The 25015-nt window shown below is 31.3% G+C and overlaps 1 protein-coding gene across 15 annotated transcripts in view; it reads right to left on the bottom strand.

The window, feature by feature from the left end:
- The window catches only part of LOC123302592 (plasma membrane calcium-transporting ATPase 3), a 153052-nt gene that overhangs the window by 37975 nt on the left and 90062 nt on the right, over window positions 1-25015 (bottom strand). For 6 of the 15 annotated variants that reach the window (XM_044885586.1, XM_044885594.1, XM_044885598.1 and 3 more), the window contains exons 3-5: window positions 5491-5706; window positions 3977-4177; window positions 2551-2559 (exon numbers count right to left, since the gene is read on the bottom strand). In XM_044885586.1, the coding sequence (XP_044741521.1) occupies window positions 2551-2559; window positions 3977-4177; window positions 5491-5647 (367 nt within the window). In that variant the 5' untranslated portion in view covers window positions 5648-5706. Of the gene's footprint in view, window positions 1-2550; window positions 2560-3976; window positions 4178-5490; window positions 5707-5811; window positions 5922-17737; window positions 17761-19824; window positions 19846-25015 lie in introns of those variants that run through there. The other 9 variants (XM_044885590.1, XM_044885595.1, XM_044885599.1 and 6 more) reach the window with 4 other exon arrangements.

Genomic DNA, 25015 nt, shown 5'->3' with positions numbered 1-25015 from the left:
TTTAAAAAGATTTTAAAAAGGTCAAAATGCTTAAGTTACCCGAAATTTAAGATACCGATTTTTCCGGATTTTCCCGGATTCGGATTAAATGATCCCAATTTTTAAATTTGTTTGGGTTATAATTACCTTATATATCGAGTTTGATCGAAATTGGAAACAATAAAAATTTGTCGATTTTCTGCAATTTTCTTAAGGGAAAAAAATCGAAAAATCGCGAAAAATTTTGGGTTTTGGAATTTGATGAAACTCAGTTTATAAGGTAATTATGACCCCAAAAATTGAAAAATCGCGTTCATTTGACTCTTGGGCGAATAATTTTTGAGAAAAACGATACCCCGAATTTATTTTTGAAGTTATCTCGAAATCTATCGTTAAAAATATATGGAATTTCGGGTAACTTTAGCATTTTGACTTTTTTAAAATCACCAATGGCGAGGAGGTTTCCTTTTTTAGGAAAATTTTCTGAAGCTAATGCAAAAAAACGCAAAATCAAAAAATTCTAAAAACCGTAAAGTCACAATTTTTCCGAAAGAAAAAGGTTCGTTTACTATACTAAAAAAAAAACAATATAGAAAGTGTTGACGTTTTGGCAACGTTGCGTAATTTAAAACCTATAGAATTCGATATCAAAACACGCCACAAGATGCAAAAATTGGGGAAATTTAATTTTCTTTTGAACTACTGAAAGAAAAAATGTTAATGAAAATTTGTTATTGACTTAAGCGATGTGTTCGTACCATTCAAAAATTAACAAAATTAACAAAATTGCAAATTTTTTTAAAGCAAGCTTTGTGACTCGAATAGTACGAACAAATTTTTAATAACAAATTTTAATGGTGATCATATCTTGTGGAGGGGGGTGGTTTAGAAAGAAGAGAGAAAAACAAATGAATGTTTAAATAGAAAATAGTACACATATTTAACGTGCAACAGATATAAAATGGATCTGTTTCATACGATTTAAATAACTTCGTGGAAATGTTTTTCATCAAATATTTTTCATTTTTCAAATTATGTTTTCTAAGAAGTATGTACATGCTAGAGACTATGATTTCAAACACACATTTTTCAAATTAGTTAAATGGTTTTTCCAGGAATTATAAATACAAATCAAAGGTAATTAATTGAATTCTTGGTTACGAATAATCGAAACACATTTCGCCAATTCATGTCGAAAAAATGTTTTTATCACAGTTTTTCAGCAAAACAAGGCTTTTGATAAAAAAAAGGCTTCTTATAAAAAATCTACAAAATCAGGTCCGCAGAAAATCTATACTTATGCACTGTATCGAAAATCAACGGGGAGGGAGGGGGTGCATTATAAATTCGTTTCGTAACCTCTAGAAAACCCCTGGAACACGATTTATGAGATTGCTACATTTGAGCACCTACAGGAACTTTTTTGAGTTCAATTGAACTGAATTTGAAGGAGATTCTCGGAGGAAAACCGCTATTTTCGGCGTTTTGAAGTTTTTGCTACCCTTAGAACACGATTTATGGGGTTTCTACATTCTAGCAGCAATAGCCAAATCCCTGAGTCCAATTAAGCTGAGTTTGATTTTCCTGAGAGGCCCTCAAAGGAAAAACAGCTGTTTTCGACATTTTGAAGGTTTTTCTACCCTTAGTACACGATTTATGGGGTTGCCACATTCGTGCAGCAATAGCCAAAACCTTGATCTCAATTGAGCTGAGTTTGGAGGAGACCCTCAGAGGAGGTCCTCATAAATAAAAGAGCTTTTTCGTCGTTTTTAAGGCTTTGTGACCCCTAGAACACGATTTACGGAGTTGCTACGTTTGAGTAACTACAGCGACCGCCTTGTGTCCAATTGACCTGAGTTTGAAGGAGATCCTCAGGGGGGGGGGTAGTTTATTTCGACGTTTTTAAAGCTCTGTGGGGTGGCTACATTTGACCACCTACGGCGATTCTAGAGAAGATTCTAATGGGGGACAAGGCCCATTTTCGACTTTGTGAAAGCTTTACGCACCATCATATGTCAATTCCCAAGACTTCCCTTTTCACCTTTTTATGTTTTCAAAATCATGAAAAGACGAAAATCTCATTTCGAATTTATTCCAATATACTACCAGTTTTTTATTCGAAGCTTTTTTTCTATCAAAAACCGAAATAATAATAATTTTCCAACTTTACAGCCACGAATCTGGATATTTAAGTTTTTTATTTCTTGATTTCGACGTGCTGTCTTTAAATTTAACATCCGCTTGTAGTACGATTCTGGAAAAGTTATTTTTAAAAACATGAAAAGTGATCTTAAATCATAGTCTCTGATGTAAATCAACCAATTGGAAAATGTGAAAAACATCAAATGAAATACATCGAATATATTTAAAAAGATAAAACAGACCTAATGAGATGTGAGAAGAATAGATTGTATTTAGTAAAGAAGTATGTTTTGTTTTTTTTTTTTTTTTTTTTGGAAAAGGATAACTTATTATATTTATTTGATATATTTTTTGAAATAGATAAAGATCAAAACAGATTTGATGGTTGCACATAGGGGTTAGTATTAGTACTTTTTATATTTCACTTACGGCCATCATCTAGGGGGCGCACGACATGAAAAAAATTATTGCATTTTTTTCCAAAAAATTATCTAGTTTATACAATTTTTCTTTTGGACAACATTTATTTTATAAACAAAAATTTGTTTTGGAACATTTTTTTCCCGAAAATACAAAAAAGAAAATTTATTGTATTGACATAATTTTGGGATTAACTAGCGAATTCGGTGACTGTCAAATCCAAAATATTATTTTTGAAAGGTTGGAAATTTGTACGATTAATAATTAAGGGAGTCCTCATGCTCTAGACAGCGAATCAGACCTGCTGCTGACCTTTTATCTCTGGCTATCAACAGGATAAAAAGGGTATTTCGATTGGATCCAAAATCCTGTAGGTGCAAAAACCATATACGGAGGTTTCATCCCTTATACAGGCCCTTTAAAACATTTAATAATAATCTTGGCTGAAATTTGGATAGAAGCAGATCTTGGGGCGATAAATTATGTACTCCTGATGTCTCAAAATTATTAAAATTTCAAACAATCGGAGATCGAAACCAGGACCTCCGACAGTACAAGCCAGTGCTCTAAAAATCAAGCCAGAAGATGTCAAATATCCAACCAATGCCAAAAAAGTTTTATTTTAAAAATTGAGGTGACTAGCGTTAACTTTACAATTTGGAATTTATGACTAAACATCATTGTGGCTCGATTTTGGAGGATTTTTTTAAAAACCATGAAATTATTATTTGAAGTAGGTTAGGTTAGGTTAGGTTAGAGTGGCTGTCCTGGGGTGGGACACACTTAGACCATAGGGTCCGTTGTGATACCGCAAAAGATTTGGCCCATCCCCGGTCACTACTCCATGAACCATTTGAAGCTGTTTAAGAACAGCAGAAGGGCTTTGACGTCGACTGACTTTAGGTCGGAGAGGTCGTCAAAGAGAGGCTGGTTCAAGTAAGTCCATCTCCTCATGACAAGAACTGGGCAGTGACAGAGAAGATGAGACATTGTCTCCTCCTAGTCACCACTGTGACAGCTCCTGCAGTAGTCGTGATTCACTGCCAGTCCTAAGCGTATTTGAAGTAGGAACTTAATATTCTTCAGTCGCCATCTTTATTATGTCAATACAACGGAATTTTCTTTTTTCAAACTGGAAAATGTTCATAATGAATATAAATAGGAGCTTTTTTTTTAAATTTTAATGAAATTTTTCATTAAAATTAAATCAAGCGCGAAAAAAACCGTATAAAGCTTTTTACAAGTTATAAAAAAATATATTATTAGCTTAGTTTTAGCTCGGAAGCGATTCAACTTTTGGAGTATTTATGAAAAGACGAAAAATTTGAGCTTTAAAACTAAGCTAAAAATATTTTGAAATTTGCATAAGAATCAAAATTTGGAAAACCCACCCGAGATATCAATAATTAAAGAAAAACAAACAAAATGAATTTACCTGAATCTTCCTCTTCGTCAGCGGGTTTATAAAAACTCAGACCTAATGAAACAATTGCAGCTACTTCCAGAATGATTAACGTTATATCCTGTAAAGCTTCCCACACCAATTGCAAGAATGTTTTCGGAGGTTTTGGCGGAATTACATTCGAACCAAATGTTTCTCTTCTATGGTCTGTGTCCACTTGTGATCCACTTAAACCTTGAATTTAAATCGTAATTTATTAAACTTTCAATTTCGAGGGTGTCGGTGTCGAGGAGTTAAGGTCTGGTATCCAAAAAATTTGAGTAATTAGATTCATTGAATAATTTCTTTTCGATTTCGTAATTTCGTCTCAAAAAATGCAGAAATTTGGTTTATTTGACGAGTAGATGAATACTTTTCGAGGTATCGCCGGAAATCGCTCCCAAATATGAATTACGTACATGATTTCAGGTAATAACCCCGAAACCGTTCGCCCAATCGTTAAATGAACCAAATTTTTGTATTTTTTGAGTCAAAATTACTTTATAAACAAACTTTTATGGAATTCCGTTACAAAAATTGGTTTGTGATTTTTTCGATTTTATTCTAAGGGGTACCCCTTAAGAAAATTGCAAAAAATCGAAAAATTTTTAATGTTTCCAATTTCGATGAAACTCAGTATATTAAGTAATTTTGACCCAAAAAAATTAAAAATCGAGTTTATTTAACGCTTAGGTGGATAGTTTTCGAGATAACTTCAAAAATCAACCCGAGGTATCGTTTTTCTCAAAAACTATTCGCCCAGTAGTCAAATGAACGCGATTTTTGAATTTTTTGGGTCAAACTTACCTTATAAACTGAGTTTTATCAAATTTCGCCAGAAAAAATTTTTCTAGATTTTTCGACTTTTTTCAAAGGGGTACCCCTTAATAAAATTATAAAAAATCGAAAAAATAATTTTTGTTTTTATTTTCGATAAAACTCAATTTATAAGGCAATTTTGACCTAAAAATTTCAAAAATCGAGTTCATTTTGCTCTTGGACGAGTAATTTTGAAGATATCGCTTAAAATCGTAAGCGAAATTTGTACATCGAAGCGATTTCAGAAGATAAATCGAAAACTATTGGTCTATTAGTCAAATAAATTAAATTTATGTGTTTTTTTGGGTCAAAACTACCCTAAAAACTCCAAAAAATAGATAGCAAATGATTTTGGGTTTCTAGCTGTTGTTTAAGCGATGATTTACGGACTGAGCATGTAGGTCCTGACGTATCGCTTGGAATACGAAGTGAAAATTGTATCTCTTGAGATTTGTCAAGTGTTAAAAATTTTCCTTGATTAGAACCAACACTTCATGAATGAAAGTGAAAATCAAAGGCAGAAGTAAAAAATAAATACAAATCGGCAGTGCTGGAAAAATTGATTGATCGCTACAATAACGCTTTGGAAGTTTTCAATTTACACATAAATCTTCGGTAATTGTGCATAAAATTTTAGGAAGAGGGTGTGAATCTAGGAACCGCTATAGTTTGAAATCAATCTTACAAACCTTCACTAGGTGATGTGTACAATTTTTTACAAATTTCTTGGACACCTCCAAAACCATTAATTTTCTCAACACCCTCTCTGCCACGATGTTCCATGAGTTCCCGCAACTGTCGGAGAGTGATGCCGTACTGGGCCGGCCTACCATCTATCGTCGCCATTTCGCTACCTCAACGGGAACTCTTCTATAAATCTAACAATCGAACCGAAGTCGGATATACTGTAACAGGAAAATGGAAAAAGAAAATATTAATAAATAATATTTACCCAAAAAAAAAACAAAAATTATTTTGAAAGAAATGACATTTCACGTTTGTACACTAACCTAAAAAAGTACATTCAGACACACACAAAATAATGTTTTACGATAAATTGATTAAAACTATGAATTGTGACACATTTTTTTATGTAGAATTTTGTTAAATTAATCAAAAATAATTAATTTTAATGTACAACATTTTCAATAAAACAAAAAAAAAATTGTGAAGTTTTTAATGTACTACCCAGTAGCCACTCACATCTGTCATCTATATTAACTTACTTGGGTTGCGTTCACTAGTGTAAGTAGAAGTACCTTGTAAGGCACAATTCATCGATCGTTTTATAAACAACGGTCTAACTTTACTACGACAACTATGAGTAGTTGAAACAAGTTAGTTCTTGCTTGAGTGAATTGAAGTGTGTAAAATTACCGGCACCAAATTTTTTGAAGGAGTTATTTGAGTATAAGAAAATCCGCATGTTACCAGATTTCAAATTTGATTGTTTGCTCCCACCCGTTTTCTGCGGAGGGGAGAGGGGTTACACTACAACTTTTACTAAACTGAGAAGTTTGCAGAAGGAGTTTTGCTAAAATTGAGCCGTTTTTCAGGCGTTGAATTGGAATTGGTAAGCAAAATGTCGAATAATAAGGAGAATAGAGAAAAGCGGAAAGACCTGGCTAGAGAAGAAAACCGTGCCCGTTGATCAATGTTCGTGAATATCCCATTAGTCCTCCAGAAGCCCTTCACCTTTAATAAACTTTAGAATATTCCTGGTGCGACTTCATATATTTCACTTGAGTGGAGATCATTCCATCCCAAGTAATTGGATGTCGTTTGAGAGAGGGACTTTTGCATTCACACAGAATGTGTATTCCAGTTTCTTCCACTTCATGACAAAATCTGCACAGATCGTACCCTGTGAGATTAATTTTGTACATATGCTTCCTGGGTTTATAATGAAAAGCAGACCCGAAAATATTTTCAAATGATTTTTCTCCGGTTGAAAACGCTCTGAAACCTTTATAAAGAGTTTTATAAGAGTTTTTGCATGGTCATTAATGTTTTCCCCAAAAGCGTTTGAACTCGTGTACCATCCATTTTTTTAAATTTTAGTTTAAATTGTACTTTTTGGTACCCTATCAAATGGTTTTGGACCGTTTAACTAATTTGTCAGCTTTTTCGCTCCCATTGATTTCTGAACGTCCAAGTACTCAGCCAATAATGACTGTTACACTTAATAATCTCGGGACGTAGTAATATTTTTTAACGTTACGAAGGCTAAACTTAATATAACCTTCAAATATTACATAATATATGTATATAAAAATCAACTTCGTTGATTCTAGGAACATCGAGTATAAGTGATCTTTCATAGTAAACTTTATATTTTTATTAAAATTCTTAGAGAATTATTTATTGAAATAAAAATTGTAGGTAAGTATAAAGTTTTCATTTTTCATTAAAGGGATATTCATCAAGTGAAAAATATATACTTTGACAGGTATATCCAACTCAGTATTATGTTTTGAATTTATATTTTATAATGACGTCACTAAACGTAATCTCTTCACCTAATTGAAAAACATCCCACATTTCCTTCAGAAACTCATGTAGCATTTTAATATGTATAGGAAAATGTACACCTGCATCGTTACATTCAGTCGACCATATACGTTCGATATTTTTGTCGCTACAGTGAAAAAATTATGACATACTTGCACTGTGTAGGGATTCAGTAGGGATTTAAACATTAAATTAATAGAGTCTTTTTTATATACGAAGATAGAATTTTATCCAAATCACAAAACAAGTTTAAATGAATTTGGTCTATGGTGATTTTATCAATGATTTAATAACTTCAAAAAAACCTTGTTTCGGTTAAGTTATTGAGGTAATTTTGGCCCAGATTTTAAGCGCTTTTATAAGCTTAATGAAAATGGAGTCCTTCAAATAAAAGCCACGTGTTTTCAAACATTTTGTTATTATGTAATAACTTAATAAGTAGTATGTGTTTATAGTAATACTAGAGTGATACCCACCCGCTTCGCTGGGTTAAATAGTAAAGATTGATAAAGATTGCTTTCGCTTATCCTTTTCTATAACACTCGTAATAATGGTAAGGATTGTTTTACACAGGTAAAATATATGTATGATTTTCTATTTTTTTAAATGTATAATAGTCGTAATTATTCATTGAGTATATCAAAAAAGATGGCCATGAAATATTTTATATTGACTATTTTTACAGAAATCTGTAATTTATGGTAATGTCAAATGACTACTTTTACAGAAATCTGTAATTTATGGTAATGTCAAATTCATTAAATTTTATTTACTTATTTATTTTTTTTTAAATATGTCTTTATTATTTATAGTTCATGTGTTATGCCGGTATACCAGCTATATTGCTGTACAGTTTCATTAAAAACCATTCGCTAGTTTAAGCATGAAAGCGTAACAAACAAACAAACATGCTTACTTTCACATTCATAATATATAGGGATATAAGACATTTTTCTTATTGATTAACATTAATTTTATGAATAAAAATACCACCTATAGATAATATAATTAACAGTTTATGTAGTTATCACAAATGCATTGTACCGTAACCGTAATAATGAATTAAAGACAAAAATGAAAATAAACAACGCATTCAAATTATTCATAATAATTTCAAATATTTTCCTTATATTTTCTTTATTATCTATTTCTTCTTTTGATAAAAATAGTGTGATATTGATTTTCTTAAGTGTGATAATGACATTTTATTCACGGGGAAAATGATCTTGTTGTTTTACATGGAAAAATACCTTTCAAGTTTTATTTAAATTTTGGGAAAATATTATTGGAATAATTTTTATTCTTATGAATCCGATTTATTGGTGTCATTAAAGGATCTCGCGTTATACTTGTGGAAAATAGCTTTGGGTTAAAATGTTTCTGAAAATTTTAGTTCTTAAAGAGTAAAAGTTGAGAACAAGTACTTATTTATATTATGTATGTCGCCCTATTAGCTCAGTTGGTTAAGACGTTACCAATTCCGTCCGCAGTTTGCTTAGGGTAGCGGGTTCGATTCCCGCCGTCGCAACAAAATTAATTTAATTAATAGTTGTGATGGGCTGTTGTAGTGCATGAAGGATGTGCACTCAGCCTCTGAAATTGAGGAGCTGATAAATGAAAGGTGATAAAAGACATTATATGGGTTCTCTATTGCCTAAGTGTGTCCTTCGTGGACAGCCAATATAACCTAACCTAGTTCTTGAAGTGTAAAAGTGTTTTGTGTACTTTATCGAATAACTCAACTGTACGATGAGGCAAAATGAATTTTTTAAAATTTTGCAACTTATTTTTGAAGTATTAATTTGATCTATTTCAAAAAATTAACATTATTAATGAATAAGTATGACAGTAAAGATTGCCATCTATGGACATTGAATTTAATCAAACTAGTATATCTTAGATATAAGATTTACTTAGCTAACCACTGCTAGGTGGAGAATCATTGGACGAGACACGATGTACATTTGTTTCGATAATCAAAAGTATTGTTAATCGAAAGAAGATATTACAAATTAAACAAATTCTTGAAGAAAAATGCAATTTCAATCAAAATTAATAGATTGAATTATACAAAATTACATAATAAAACGTTATACAACGCTGTCCTAGTTGTCAACATCCTTGACTTTGCTCATTGTCGAACTTGACTATGAGTCTCGTTATTTGTTTGAGTAGAAAACATTCAATTAATGTACAAATTTCAATAGCAGAGATTTTACTCATTTAAATTAAATATTATAAACAATGTACAGAGTGTTTTAGTTATTTTATCAAAACAAGCTTAATATTCAACTTGCAATCTTTGTATGTTTATTCGAGTAAAATCTTCCATTCGAATTTTAAAGCAGTTTCCCTTAACTGATGAAATTTTGCATATACGTTTAGTTTGGATGACAATGCATGGTTAGCTAAGTGACGTCATTCTAAATACAATATGGCGGACCATCCAAGATGGCAGACTATTAAATGAAAGACTGGAAGAAAGAATGGATCAAGTTCTATTTAAAAAAAAAAACATATGAAAAATATTTATTGCACGTGATTTCGCGTTAAGTTGACGCCAAGTTAGAGTTGCTATCTCAAAAGGAAGACTCCAGGAAGTCAGGAGATAAACCAGAAAGTGAAGAAATAATGAAATTAACCTAATAATGACCGAATACTGCGCCAAACATATATTTATTTGTTCGCTAAAATATTTCACGTTAAAAATGACAAATAAAACAGATGTGTATTTCAACTGGCAGACACTGTAGATAATATTAATTACTGAAATTAGAAATATAAATGTAGTAAATATAATTGGTATTAAAACAATTGACTGTTTATAGTTATACGAGTTGGATGATTGTAGACGTAATCAATCGCGTAGCTACCAGGGGGTAGGCATCAGAGCTAAATTGGGTCATATTATTTGTTTTAAAATTTTGTTGTTCAACTGACCTCCCTTCCCCTTACCTTGGTCGTGAACTTGCCATAAATTTAGTTGACATATGTTTATGTCAAAGTACTTGACAAAAATTTCTGATTTAATTTTCTCTAGGTTAAAAATTCCTGTTTTGTAATCACTTGGACACAAGTTGGGTATGCCCATAACTAGCTGTGTTTTGTATGGCGTCAAGGTGAAAATTTCGTCAATTTAACGCCACACAAAGAAAAAAACCATCAAACTACAATTTTTGTTAAAATTATTGTTTGATTGGTTCACTACTAAACGAACTATGAGCCATAATAGATGGTACTTTCTGTACAGGTAAAATGGTACATTCTGTAGGTATAATTTACATAAGTTATATGTTTTTTATAAACATTTTTTTGCTATCAATATTTGTCCAATTATTATCAAATTATAAAATAGTTTCGTGGTAATTAAAACCACGTGAGACCTTTAATGCTTCTAGAAATAAATGTTTTATACAAAATGCGTTTATCGTATAGCTTGTAATAATTGCGTATACTGTTTGGAAACAACCATCTCGTTAGCCATTTAAAATATATGAAGTAAGAAGAGTTTTTAGGGCGTTCTTATGTATAAGACAAAGAAAAAATTTGATGTGATGCGTGCGTCATCATTACATTTGATCTGTAGTTGTATATGTGTATACATGAACACAGCCGATCAGTCTCATCACTTGTACATTACTTGAAGTTGTACATATACGATACAGCACGCGTTACACATAAGATACTCCCTCTTTGTTTTATACATAAGAACGTCCATAAAAACTGTACTTAGTGTGATTGAGTGACCATCGTGTTCACTTTTCACTTTTTAGAAATCACTATCGATAAAGCTTCTATTGATTGAAACTGACAATAATCTGACTAACACTGCACACCGTGTAGTTGTTACCCACCGATACAGAATGACTACATAGCTATTCAGCCAACGTACATCGTACGTCTTCGAGTTATACTACATAGTACGTATAACAAGACAAAGCATCTATTGTTTGAAACTGACAAAAACCTAGGGAAACAGCACACTATACAACAATTTACGAGTGAACTCCAGTCGTGCGTCGGAGCTACATACAATTTTTTTGTTTACAATTATTTCTTGTTTTGTATTGGTTTTGATATATAACGTCACAAAGCTTTTGTCACATTTCGTTAATCCGTTGCCTTTCCCTTAACGTGTGACGTAATTTATAGATATGGCCCCTTACTTATCCATTAAATAAAATTGTGGATACGCCTTTGTGGACGTGGAATGAAGACCGCAGCACCGCAACTTTAAAACAATTGTGTTTAAATAATCAGTTGGAACTTCAGCTCGATCATGTTACATTTAAATGATGCGATACGATGCAATTTATGTTTATACTATATTTTAATAATATTTAATTAATGGTTTAGCAAATATCGTACTTTTTAGAATACCGTTGCAATTTGCTCTGTCAATTTTATATGCTAAAGTCTTTATTACCAAGACGCTTATCACTTAAGGTTAATCGAGCATTCAAGCATTGTATAGATAAAAATCTGAATTTTTAATATGTTATTAAGGTAGTGCGAGGAGCGCCAAGTCAAGTTTAGACTTGTGGTTGAAATTATTTGTACCTTATTTTCATCTTTGATTATGAATTTTGCTATAATTTCATGAATGTACACGAAAACTAAGAATACAATTTTTCGATATATGCCTTGGTTTTCGATATTTTGTTCGAAAAATTCTATTCTTACTTTTCATCTTATATTGTCCAGTTACAGTATAATTCACCATCAATAGTTAGATTATTAATGATTGAAGAGCGATATCTATATTATTAAATTTATAAGCATCACTTGCACACAATATATTATATATTTTTGTAGTTGCGTGGTATTGTTGTTGACTACACAGCATGTATTTGGTTTATATGTATGTAACGTGCAATAAACCAAATTTTTTTTTTACAATAATGAAGATTTACAATCACCTTAAATAGTTACAGAATACAAATACTGCCCTACTGAACCATGTAGCTGGTCAGACATGATTATGAATGTGATTGATCGATAATAATTTTAATAAAATGCACGTTATCGTTATTGATGATATTTGATATTTGTAATTATAATTTTAACGCATTCCTGCAACTAAATATCCTAACCACACATTATAGACATATTAATTTTATCTATAATTCTTAATAATTAAGATAAATTAGTTTAATGTAAACCATATTGTTATTGACACTTTTTGTACAGGACTGGCTTATGTTACTTTCTTTATTCGCCCAATTTGGATGTATGGAGTATCGTGATAATCCTTACATCATATCGAGTGACACTGAAAAACTGGGAAAAACTAAAAAAGATTTCAATAAATGAATTAAAAAGCTCAAAGTACCCATTGATTCGCTGATTGAACAGGTAATTAAAATTGTCTTTGGAGTCGAGGGACCGTTCTGTGGAACACTTTTTAATCTTTGAGGTCCCCCGACTGAAAACTAAATTTTATTTACGTGTTCAACCAGCGAGTAAATGAGTGAGCTTTTATTTTTTATATACAAATTAACTAATAAAACTTCTTTTTTACTTTTTAGTTCGTTTTTTGGCATGATTCATTCGAATCTGAGTTCAGAATTACTTCGCCAGATAAAATACAGTAATTCAGATGATAGTAAAATTACTCTACGAGAGTAGGATGATAGTAAAATTACTCTAGAGTGGACAAGAATCAAATTAGCTGCACAAATTTACCTTAGCAAAGAAAAAATGTTATAAAAAATTTCCAATTTCTAACTATGAAAAAATACATATTAAAATAGATAAAATCATCCCACAATTCCTGAGATAATAGACTGGATAAATGCAATAAAAGTTTATAAAAGGAAGCTCTAAAAAAGAAAGTCTGTTGGAAAAGCTGAGCTTTTTTTTTTAAATACAATGTCTTCATACTTTTACCGTAAAGCTACATAAAGAGAATACTTTTTCTTTTTCATAGAAAAAACTCGTAGCGCAGAGGCTGCGTTAGCTAAGCGAATTCCCTCAGAGATTGAAAAAATTGCATATTTTTGTTAAAATCGAATTTGTAATTTTTCGAAAACTAAAAGTCTAGAGTAAAAAATCACAAGAGTACTTTTTTGCTTAAAACAGAAAAAAATTCAAAATTTTGTTCTTTTTGCACCCCTCCCCCACCTATTGTTTATCTGTCGATTATTCTCATTAACGAACTTAACCTTTCAAATATCATAACCCTTCTAAATATCAAATTTTATTCAAATCGGAATAAATAATTTTTTTTGTTCTTTCAAAATTCCATCATTAGTACGATCGCAATTGCTTCATTTCCTTCGGAAATTCGCTAAAAAGCTGTGATAATCGTATGCAAATCAGTTTAATAAATTTGTTTTTTAAACAGGATGCAAATTTTAAAAGTACTTTTCATTTTTATGCAAAAAAAAACTCACAACTTCTTTTTTATAACAAAACTTTTATGGGAATATATGTACAAAAGCTCATACTATTTTTTTCTTTGTAATCAAAAAAAAACCTTATGCCCGCGTCACATAACCTCCATATAATGAATATTTCGTTGATCCACGGTAATCTGAAAAATGTTTTTTTAAAACAGCCCACCGACCTTTTGTAGTCTGAAATTCTTTGAAAAGAAAACTCTTGCCATTTGATAAATTACTTATAGAACTGGTAAAACACAGATAACTAACAAATATAACTATTATAGGCATATCGGATTGTAGGGTGTGCCGGATTACCGCGATTCCACTGTACTCTGTATATGGAAGTAGAAAATGATATGAATGTATTATAAAAAGCTCATGTTAATAAAGTTCACAGGTATGTTGATAATATTATAAGCGGTATTAGTGCGCATGATCAATCGTAGTAAATAAATTGATTAGGTCACCGATGTAACTGGAGTGTAACGTATTAAAATTTTTATGGAGAAGGTGACACAAATTTAAATTTTTTTGGTAGTGCTCAAAAAAAAGATCATTTTTTACCTGACCTAATTAGAAATAATAGACCATCAGCACTTGTACTATGAGAATTTTGCTCAAGCTCGATTCTGATGCGCAGTACAAAGTACACAATGACCGATTCGCCCAGGTAGGCGCCTTTTTTCCTGCTATCCCCTCCACTCTAGTTTTACGTCCTTAATATTAATGTTCTTGCTCTCATCACACGACTAAAGATTACCGAATGGTTGACGCAAGTGCTGACGGGATAATAATACTAACACAAAAGAAGGATACAGCAAATTAATCCCTAAAACGTAGACAAAATGAGCCTCATTGCCCCATCTTGAGAACAACCTGCCATCCGAGGGGGAGATATTTCCGGGTAAGAGGTGCTATTTTAAGTAGATGAAACTAGGATTATGCCGAGGGCAGACGTCGCACAGAAAGACCACAGTTTCTCTGCCGGAAGATTGCTCCCTTGGTTGATGAATCCAAGCTTTTGAAAAATGTTTCGAACAAAAGTTGAAAATATCACAAACTAATATTTATTTCGAGTAATGACAGTTGTGATGCCAGAAAATCAAAAAATAAAGAATTTAAATTGAGCTAATAGTTTTGAATTAAATAACAAGGGTGAACTTTTTAAATACTTTGTATATATTTGGCAAAGTTATGACGTCAATAGTAGGTCATACATATAAATGTGTGAGCTAAAATGATGACGACATCAGAGTATTACCAACCCATCTTTGTAAACAAACACCATCAAAGAAGTACACCAACCAACATGAAACCGCGATCAATGTTTAAGGTAGTTCAAACGTAAATTCACTACTTCAAACCATTTTTAAGAAACTGACGTGAAACTCGTATAAAATTTTGTAGCTGGATGGAAATGTACGAACCAAAATGTTGAATTTTTGAGAGTAACTCAAAGAGAATGCTTCCTTAAAGACAAGTGAATGCATTGGCTTTTATGGAGGAATCTCAAAAAAACGACATATTTTGAAAGTTTTTGATAATTTTCACTTGGAATGAATGAAAACAAATTTAAAAAAAACTTTTTAATAGAAAGTAAACATATTAGCAATGTCATAGAAAAGAAAAAACAAGTGTCTCCGTCCATATAAGGGATGTAAGAGCAGGGTAGATTTAGGGTTGAAATTATTTTTATCTTATTTTCAACTTCATGAATGTAGACGAAAAATAAGAATACAATTTTTCGATATGCGCCTTGGTTTTCGAAATATCGAGAGCTGTGAATAATTAAACAAAATTTTCAATTTTCGATAATTTGAGAATTACGAAAGATACCAGATATCGAAAAATTGTATTCATATTTTTTGTCGTATATCGTCAAGTTATAACATAATTTTATCATTAAAATTGAAAATATAAATTTTTTAAATTTGTGCCCCCACTACCATGCTCATACATCCTTAATGTGAAATTAATTTTTGTCTAGATTCAAATTTCTACATCATATCCCAACAAATTTTAATCCAACATTTTTATCTCCGATTGCGACGAGTAAACTACCTTAATATTCTTTTATTTTTATCTCAAAGAGCTGTTTCGAGTTTATATCCATTGATTTTTGTTTAGTTTATATGTATATACATTTTAGGGATTATACAAAAATATATATATAGCTATTATAATAATACCCTACTTAAATCCTTACTGTAAAATATGGCAACGAATTTATTTTAATAGTACACGGCATGGATGGATTCTAGTTGCAAATCCCTAAATATAAGTACAGGCAAAATCGGTTATAACGACATCGGTTCTATTAACCCCCGAACTAAAAAAAAAGGGTCTGTTATAAGTTTGACCGTCATGGATGTGTGTGTCTGTCTGCCTGTGGCATCGTAGCGCCTTTTGAAAGGTAATTTAACGGAGAGTGTTCTTAGCTATGTTTCAAGTGCGAGATTAGTGTTCCGTACCCGAAAAAACTTATAAATTGGCGATAGTCTTCTATTCAATTTGGAAAAGGCATGACATATAATTTTAACATATAAATAATTACCATGGAAATGAATGGTCAAATAAACCTGGCTCCATTCATTTCGAAAAGTGAAATGGTTAATAATTAAGTAATTCAAAAGCCCCTAAACGGTCGAACCGACTCGATTGAGAATATTTTTAAGTACCATTTTACTGGAACATTCAGTACTTCTATAAATAAACCGAAAAATAAATTTTTTTTAAAACAGATAGGGGATTATCAACTTTTATTGTGAATTTAAATAAAAAAAATTTGTGATTCAATATCACAAACAAAAAAATGTTGATAATACCGTTTCGGTTGACTTAAGTAATAATTCCGGTTATAAAATGCATCATTTAAAATGACCAAATGACCACATCAAAACAAATGATATATTCTTTCGAAATTCATCACCAAAATAATGCTTTATTTTACTAGGATCTAATTCGAATGGATTTTTTACTAAAATCATCAAAAGATTAACTGGAACACCAAACCGTTCAAATAATTTTTCGCAAATTAAATACATTTTTCACAATTTTAGCCTAAATAGTGTTTTGTTGATTTTTTTCCCTAGGCCAAAAATTTTACCTATGGCAGGTCCAAACGAATTTCGATCAATATCTCCGTTTCTAGATGGGATAAAATAAATCAGCCGATAGCAAAAGTTGGGCCTAAACAACCTCAAAAGCACTATCTTTCCCGGCATACAAATTATTTTTTAGAGTCAACCTCCTATTCGAAAAAAATCATTCAATAAAACGGTTAAAATGGGCAAAAAGGTCTTTTTTTCCTCATCACGGGGAGCATATTGACCAAAAACTTCGTAATCAGCGCACAAAAAACCAAGCCAAGTACTTTCAGCCATTTTCAATTTTTTCAAAATGGATTCGATTCGAACTTCCGCGAGACTGTGAGACTGTTTTAGGCTAGTCAAGAAGATAAGATGGTGTATTATTACGACAAATTTTTCGGCCATAGACCCCTGAACTCGCATTTCCTTTCAAACAAAATTAAAAAAATCAAAATCGGTTCATCCGTTTAGGAACTACGATGCCACGGACAGACAGGCAGACACACAAACATAGCGGTCAAACTTATAACACCTCTTTTTTTTAGTTAGAGGGTTAAAAAAATTACACAGAAAAAAAAAGGATTTATCGACAAAATTTTCTTTTTTCATTAAATATTATTAGCGTCATGAAAATGATTTTTCCTATGTAGAATTATTTAATTAAACCATCTAGAATTTTAGTTATTTGATAAAAATTCGAAAACGTACAAATATTTAATTAAAAATTTAACAATTTAGAAAAAATTTGGTCAGATTTCATTTTACAAAAATTATTTTTTATTTATTTTGTATTTTAATATTTTAATTACTTTTAACTCTGCTTGTTTTTACAAAAAAAAATTTATAATACATAGTTATTAAAATGACAAAAATAGTTTTTCCATTTTTTACCTGTTTAATTTCGTACAGAAAACATAATTATAAAAAATATAACACAAACAAGAATTTACCTTTCTGCATTCCATTTAAAAATTAAACACAAACAAATAAACGTACACAGAATTTGAACACACGAAAACAAAATTTAGAACAATTTAAAAAAAAAAAGTACTATTTCGAATTATTTATATCGATTGTCGAATTTGAATAAAATTTTGAAATTGATTTTTTGAAAAATAAATAAAATGTCGAACTATATACAAATCAAACTTCACAATTTTTTTGTATGCTGTTTAAATTGAAAATAATCAATTTTGAAAAGAGTATATTGTTTGCGCGTAAAATCACAACACTATAATCAATTTTAATATAAATAAAATTCCTCATTCAAGTGAAAATTTTAATTGAATAAATAATTTTGAAATAATAAATAATAAAATGGTTTTTGATTGAGAGATATACACAAACTGAAACTGAATCGATTCTGATGTATACACATAAACAACGGATACCGAATCGACCGAATACCGGCTAATGTAGACTTGTAGAGTGTGCCTTTTAATAAATAGGCTATTTTCAATTATACAATCAAAAATATGTTAATTGATTTTTAAATAAAAAATTTCGTTTTTTTTTTTGTTTGCACGTTTTTTATTTGCAAAATATTCAAAACATATTTATTTAAATGTAAGTTCGTCTCTACTCGGACTCGGAATACTTTAATATACATGTGTACTTTTTTTTATAAAGGCTGTTTTACACTTCATTAAGAATTGGCAATTTTGGATAAAAGGCTTGATTTTTTTTTATATGAAGTTAGAAGAAATTTAAATCAATTCTGAAAATTTTAGAGAAAGATAGCGGGGTGGTTGTCCAATTATTTAAAAAAATAATTGACTTCAAAAGTTGGCATATTTAACATTGGTCTTATGGAAAAACGGTAGATGACATGTTTTCATAGATTTCTCCAAAACTAGTCTAACGGTGGAAAAAAAATATTGAAAACAGAAAAAAACCCGTCGTGTCCGACTAATTAAGGATGTATGAGCACGGTAGTAGGGACACAAATTTAAAAAAATATATATTTTATGCCGACAGTAGTCTATGGATCGGAAACGTGGGCCATGAACAAGGCAGCGACTAATAAATTACTGATTTGATAGAGGATAGTTTTAAGCAAAATTTAAGAAGGTGTAAAAGATGAGTGTGGGCTTTGGAGAAGAAGGACAAATAAGGAAGTTTATGTTATGTATAGGGACTATAACATTGTAAATGTTATCAAAGCATGGCGCGTAGGATGGCTGGGGCACATTTGTCGGATGGCGGATAAAAGAATTCTGACAAAAATGATTACCGAAGGAGAGGGTAGAAAACGGAAAAGACGGAATCCGAAAAGAAGGTGGATTGGAGCCACCAATTGGCGGATTTTTGTATTTTTTTTATCAGTTTTAAGCAAGAAACTACTCTTGTCGTTTATTTTTCTTGACGCTGATTTTTCGAAATAAAAATTACAAATGTAATATTCGATTTTAAGAAAAAAGTGTTATTTTTTTTTCAAATCTGATGGAATTTGCTTAGCTAACGCAGCTTCTGCGCTACGAATATTTTTTTGTCCTCAATAAATGGCAGAAATACTTTATGAATGTATAAGAAAGTAGTGTAAACCGATCTTTAGATATAAAATAATGACATTTATGTAAATCTCTGAGGGAATTCCCTTAGCTAATGCAGCTTCTGCGCTACGAATATTTTTTTGTGCTCAATAAATGGCAGAAATACCTTATGAATGTATAAGAAAGTAATGTAAACCGATCTTTAGATAGAAAATAATGACATTTATGTAAATATCTGAGGGAATTCGCTTAGCTAACACAGCTCCTACGCTATGAATATTTTTTTGTGATCTATTGATGGTAGAAATATGTTTATAAATGTACATAAGAAAGTAGTGTAAACAGACCTTTAGATATAAAATAATGACATTTATGTAGATATGTAAATATCATAATACTTTGTACCAATAAACTGACTATGACATCATAATATACATATCAATATTAAAACATTATAATATAATTATTTTAAATATCGTATCGTATCGTATTGACTCATGTGAAGTCATGACCATCAACTACACTCACTAGTACTCAGTACTCACCACTAACCAGCACTCATTAGCAGTAGCACTCATACCCAACTAACTACAACTAACGAGTAATACGAGTAATTATAGTAAACTAATAAATTTGTTGTATCAACTTTTAATAGAAACTAACTCTGCTCAAATCAAATCTAGTCACTGCGTCTGTGGAGTCTGTGGAGTCTGATATGACTCACATTCATACCATAATTAATGGTGATAACGTTTTATTAAGGATGTATGAGCATGACAACAATGTTTGATTTAAAGGCTCAAAATTTGTTTGTAGGTAGTCTTTTACTCAAAGAATATGTGCTTAAAATTTCAGCTTAGGTAACCGTGCAAATTTTTAAGAAAAAAGTCATTGAAAATCGATATAAAATACATTGGCTCTTATGGAGGAATCTCAAAAAACGACATATTTTGGAAGTTTTTGATAATTTTCATTTGGAATGAATGAAAACAAATTTAAAAAAAAAACTTTTTAATAGAAAGTAAACATATTAGCAATGAATTAGAAAAGAAAAAAACTAAGTGTCATATAAGGGATGTAAGAGCAGGGTAGATTAAGGGTTGAAATTATTTTTATCTTATTTTCAACTTTGATGATGAATTTTGTTACAACTTCATAAATGTAGACGAAAAATAAGAATAAAATTTTTCGATATGTGTCTTGGTTTTCGAAATATCGAAAGCTAAATAATTAAACAAAATTTTCAATTTTCGATATTTTGAAAATTAAGCCAGATATCGAAAAATTTTATTCTTACTTTTCGTCTTATATCGTCAATTAATAATATAAATTTATCAAAAAAATTGAAAATATCAATTTTTAAATTTGTGCCCCCATTACCATGCTCATACATCCTCAAATCAAATCTAGTCACTGAGTCTGTGGAGTCTGTGGAGTCTGATATGACTCACATTCATACCATATTTAATGGTGATAACGTTTTATTAAATATTAAATATTAAATATGACTTGTATTTCGTAGTAAATTTTTAAATGCATCATCAGTTTGGTTAGAAATGTACGTCAATTTAACCGAGCATGATAAATTGAAAAAAACATATGGATTTTATTAGCTCGGAGACTTAAAAATTGTCTATTTATAATTTATAATTGTAAAATTTTTTCCATGAATGATTTCCTATCTTTTTTTTTCGTTAAATTATCTATTTACAAAAAACAATGTTCACACGTCAGCACTCGGCAAGCGAATATGGAATCCTTGTCCCGGAATAAAGGACATAAGTGATAACTAGCGAAAAACTGACATCACAGCTGAAAAGAATGACCCAAAATTAGTGGGTTTCAAAAAAAATTCCAACAAGATCGGATCAAATTTACCTGAGTTATCAAAAAAATCCAATTTTTGATCTTGGTGACGTCATCAGAATCCAAAAAATTTTATTTTGCTCTATCACATCCAAATTTTATCCGATTTTGATAAACTTAGTATGTAATTCTACTAAATTTGGGTCATACTTTTCAAATTTATCATCAAAAATAACGTAGCTATCATAGATTTCAAGAATGTGGAGACCAGGTCCCGGAATTAAGCACATAAGTGATAACTAGCGAAAAACTGACATCACAGCTGAAAAGAATGACCCAAAGTTAGTGGGTTTCAAAAAAAATTCCAACAAGATCGGATCAAATTTACCTGAGTTATCAAAAAAATCAAATTTTTGAACTTGATGACGTCATCAGAATCCAAAAAATTTTATTTTGCTCTATCACATCCAAATTTTATCCGATTTTGATAAACTTAGTATGTAATTCTACTAAATTTGGGTCATACTTTTCAAATTTATCATCAAAAATAACGTAGCTATAATAGATTTCAAGAATGTGGAGACCAGGTCCCGGAATTAAGCACATAAGTGATAACTAGCGAAAAACTGACATCACAGCTGAAAAGAATGACCCAAAGTTAGTGGGTTTCAAAAAAAATTCCAATAAGATCAGATGACATTTGTCTGTTTTATTAAAAAATCGAATTTTCGGTAAAATCGAAAATGTGATTTTACCACTTTAAGATATAAGCGAAAAAGGGAAGGATCAATAAAACGTATACCGGATCTAAATATTGAATAGATGTCTTTATTGACTCTAATGATTGGCTGAGATGATTGTGGTTGTACGTGCAGAATAGAAGCTTAAATATTAAAATAAATATAAATTAAATATAATTATTATAAATGAAAAGTAAACGAAAACCCGTTGAAATATCAACAATCACTCTTTTATGGAAAAAGTATGATTGTATGTGGAAAAGTAATACTTTAAAAATAACTATTATTTCACGTTTGGCTATTTAAAGGTTAATTTTCTTCGAAAATAAATAGAGATTGTCTTTATAAATATCATAAATGTCTTTTCTTTATAAATATCACAACTATCACAACTATTAGTTAAATTAAGTTTTAATTATTAATATTACAAAATAATCCAGGGGGGGGGGGCGAGCCGGGTAGCCACCCGGAGCGTGAAATCCTTAAAATATGATATACAGTAATCTCGATAATCGTAAAAACAGAGCTATTCCGAAAACTGAACGATTGTATGGAAAAATTCATTATAAATGATCAATAAAATCCCACACCCACACCCACTCCCACTCCCACTCCCACTCCCACTCTCACTCCCACTCCCACTCCCACTCCCACACCCACACCCACACCCACACCCACACCCACTCCCACTCCCACTCCCACTCCCACTCCCACTCCCACTCCCACTCCCACTCCCACTCCCACTCCCACTCCCACACCCACACCTACACCCACACCCACTCCCACTCCCACTCCCACTCCCACTCCCACTCCCACTCCCACTCCCACTCCCACTCCCACTCCCACTCCCACACTCAACCCAACCCAGCCTAACCCAACCTAACCCAGCCTAACCCAACCTAACCCAACCTAACCCAACCTAACCCAACCTAACCCAACCTAACCCAACCTAACCCAACCCAACCCAACCTAACCCAACCTAACCCAACCTAACCCAACCTAACCCAACCTAACCCAACCCAACCAAAAATTACAAAAATTGTGTTTTTTTGAATTTTTTATGATTTTTTCGATTTTTACAAATTGCAAAAAGTGTAAAAAAAAATTTTGTTTCCGATTTCGATAAAACTAAGTTTCTAAGGTAATTTTGACCCGAAAATTACAAAAATCGTGTTTATTTGACCATTAAATGAGTAATTTTCGAGATATGAATCTGACAGTAGATCCAACATTTTCATTCCGTTCAGTCACTGAAATTATTCCGCATTGAATCTAATTATTCCGAAATTGTCCTTTTCATTTCAATTACGATTCATTACTGTTTCGGACACACAGTAATAAGTTGGACAAAGACCCAAGATATTTGTTATTCATTTTATTACATTAGTTTTTTAACAAACTGCCCGAAACAACCACCTTTCCGCTGATAATTTCATTTATCAGCTCCTCAATTTCAGAGGCTGGGTGCACCTCCTTCATGCATATACCATGCACTACACCAGCCCATCACAACTATTAATTAAATTAATTTTGTTGCGACGGAGGTCGTCGGAGGGCGACTTTATATAATCACTTTAATTTGATTGATTTCTTTTACATTTTTTTTTTCCAATTGATTGTTTCACCGGAGCCGTGAGAGTGGGTGCTGTTGTGGCCATGCATTAATCCAGCCCTACTTGATCGTAGATTTTATAGGTGTTATAAATTGAAAAGAGGACACATCGAACAGAGGATATTCAAGTAAATGACATAATATGATAATCACTGCAATTCAATTACATAAAATAGTTTAATTTCGTTATGTTTTATAAATGAGTTGTTTATGCATACAAATTCATATTTATATTTATATAAATCACTCATAGAATATTTGTCGCACATTGTCACTTGTATGATGAGTGGGTGTCGATAGTCGATACCACATTCAAAATTATTGAAAATATCTTTTGTTTACAAAGTAATTTGTTTTAATAGCTTTTCAATTTTCCTTTATTTAAAATTCTTTATACTTTCCTAAAATAATAATATAATACTTAGTCAAAATTGGTCCGACGAATTATTACCATCAATTGTTCTCAATCGAGTCAGTTCGACCGTTTAGGGGCTACGATGCCCCTGAAAAACACACAGACGCACAGATAAACACTTTAAACTTACAACACTCCTTCTTAAATCAATATCAAAGTGATGATCAAGGACATCAGATGTGATAAAAAGAATACTTTGAGAGCTATCAATTTTTTGGGACAAATTTTTGGAAATATTTTAATTGAAATATTTGAGTTGACTTTGTTCTTTTGAATTATTGCTTCGAATTACAGAATTATTTTACCAATTCACTTTTCGAATTGAATTGAGCCAAGTTTATTTGACCATTCATTTCCATAGTAATTATTTATAATGTCATGTCTTTTCCAAACTGAAACGATTTTGAAGATCATCGATTTTTTTTTAGTTCTTTCGCGTACGGAAAAATAAGCTCGCACTTGAACACTTAGCTAAGAAGACTCTCCGTTAAATTACCTTTAAAATAAAACCAAAAAATTTTAAATCGGCTCATCCGTTTAGGCGCTACGATGCCACAGACAGACAGACACACACACACATAGCGGTCAAACTTATAACACAACCTTTTTTTTAGTTCGGGGGTTAAAAATTCGTTTACAAACATGTAAAATAAGAATTGGAATGATTAGATAAATAAAATAATACAAATAATGGGGGCTTAACCTCCGTACTTATGACATACGTCTTATCACAGAAGCCACCCACACCATTATTTGTTAATCTTTATTTATTCAATTACAAATATTTTTACAATTACATTTTTGATGTGGGTGGAGTCGGTAACTTCGTTCTTATCCAAGCGACGACAATGTGATCAATTCTGCACTCCCATTAATTATAAATTGTTCACACTGCCGCTGCCTGGATTCGAACCAGCAACCTAAGTCTAAATAGTCCAACGTTCTAAGACTAAAGCCTTAGATCGCTCGGCCATTTAGGCTCTAGGAATGATTAGATAGTTTTTTAGGATCAGTGTCCAGTCCATCGATGTTTCTAACAAATAAATAGTGATATTCCGAGCTTAATAAATATATATAATTATTATAAATAACTTCCTGCATATAGAAATACATTCAGAAAACGATTTTAATTACCGTTGAGTTGGTTGATTTGGTAGCATCAT

Source organism: Chrysoperla carnea, chromosome X (assembly GCF_905475395.1).
Source record: "Chrysoperla carnea chromosome X, inChrCarn1.1, whole genome shotgun sequence".
Taxonomy (NCBI): Eukaryota; Metazoa; Arthropoda; class Insecta; order Neuroptera; family Chrysopidae; genus Chrysoperla; species Chrysoperla carnea.
The sequence above is the reverse complement of the archived record's forward strand: the minus strand, read 5'-3'. Positions and strand labels throughout refer to the sequence as shown.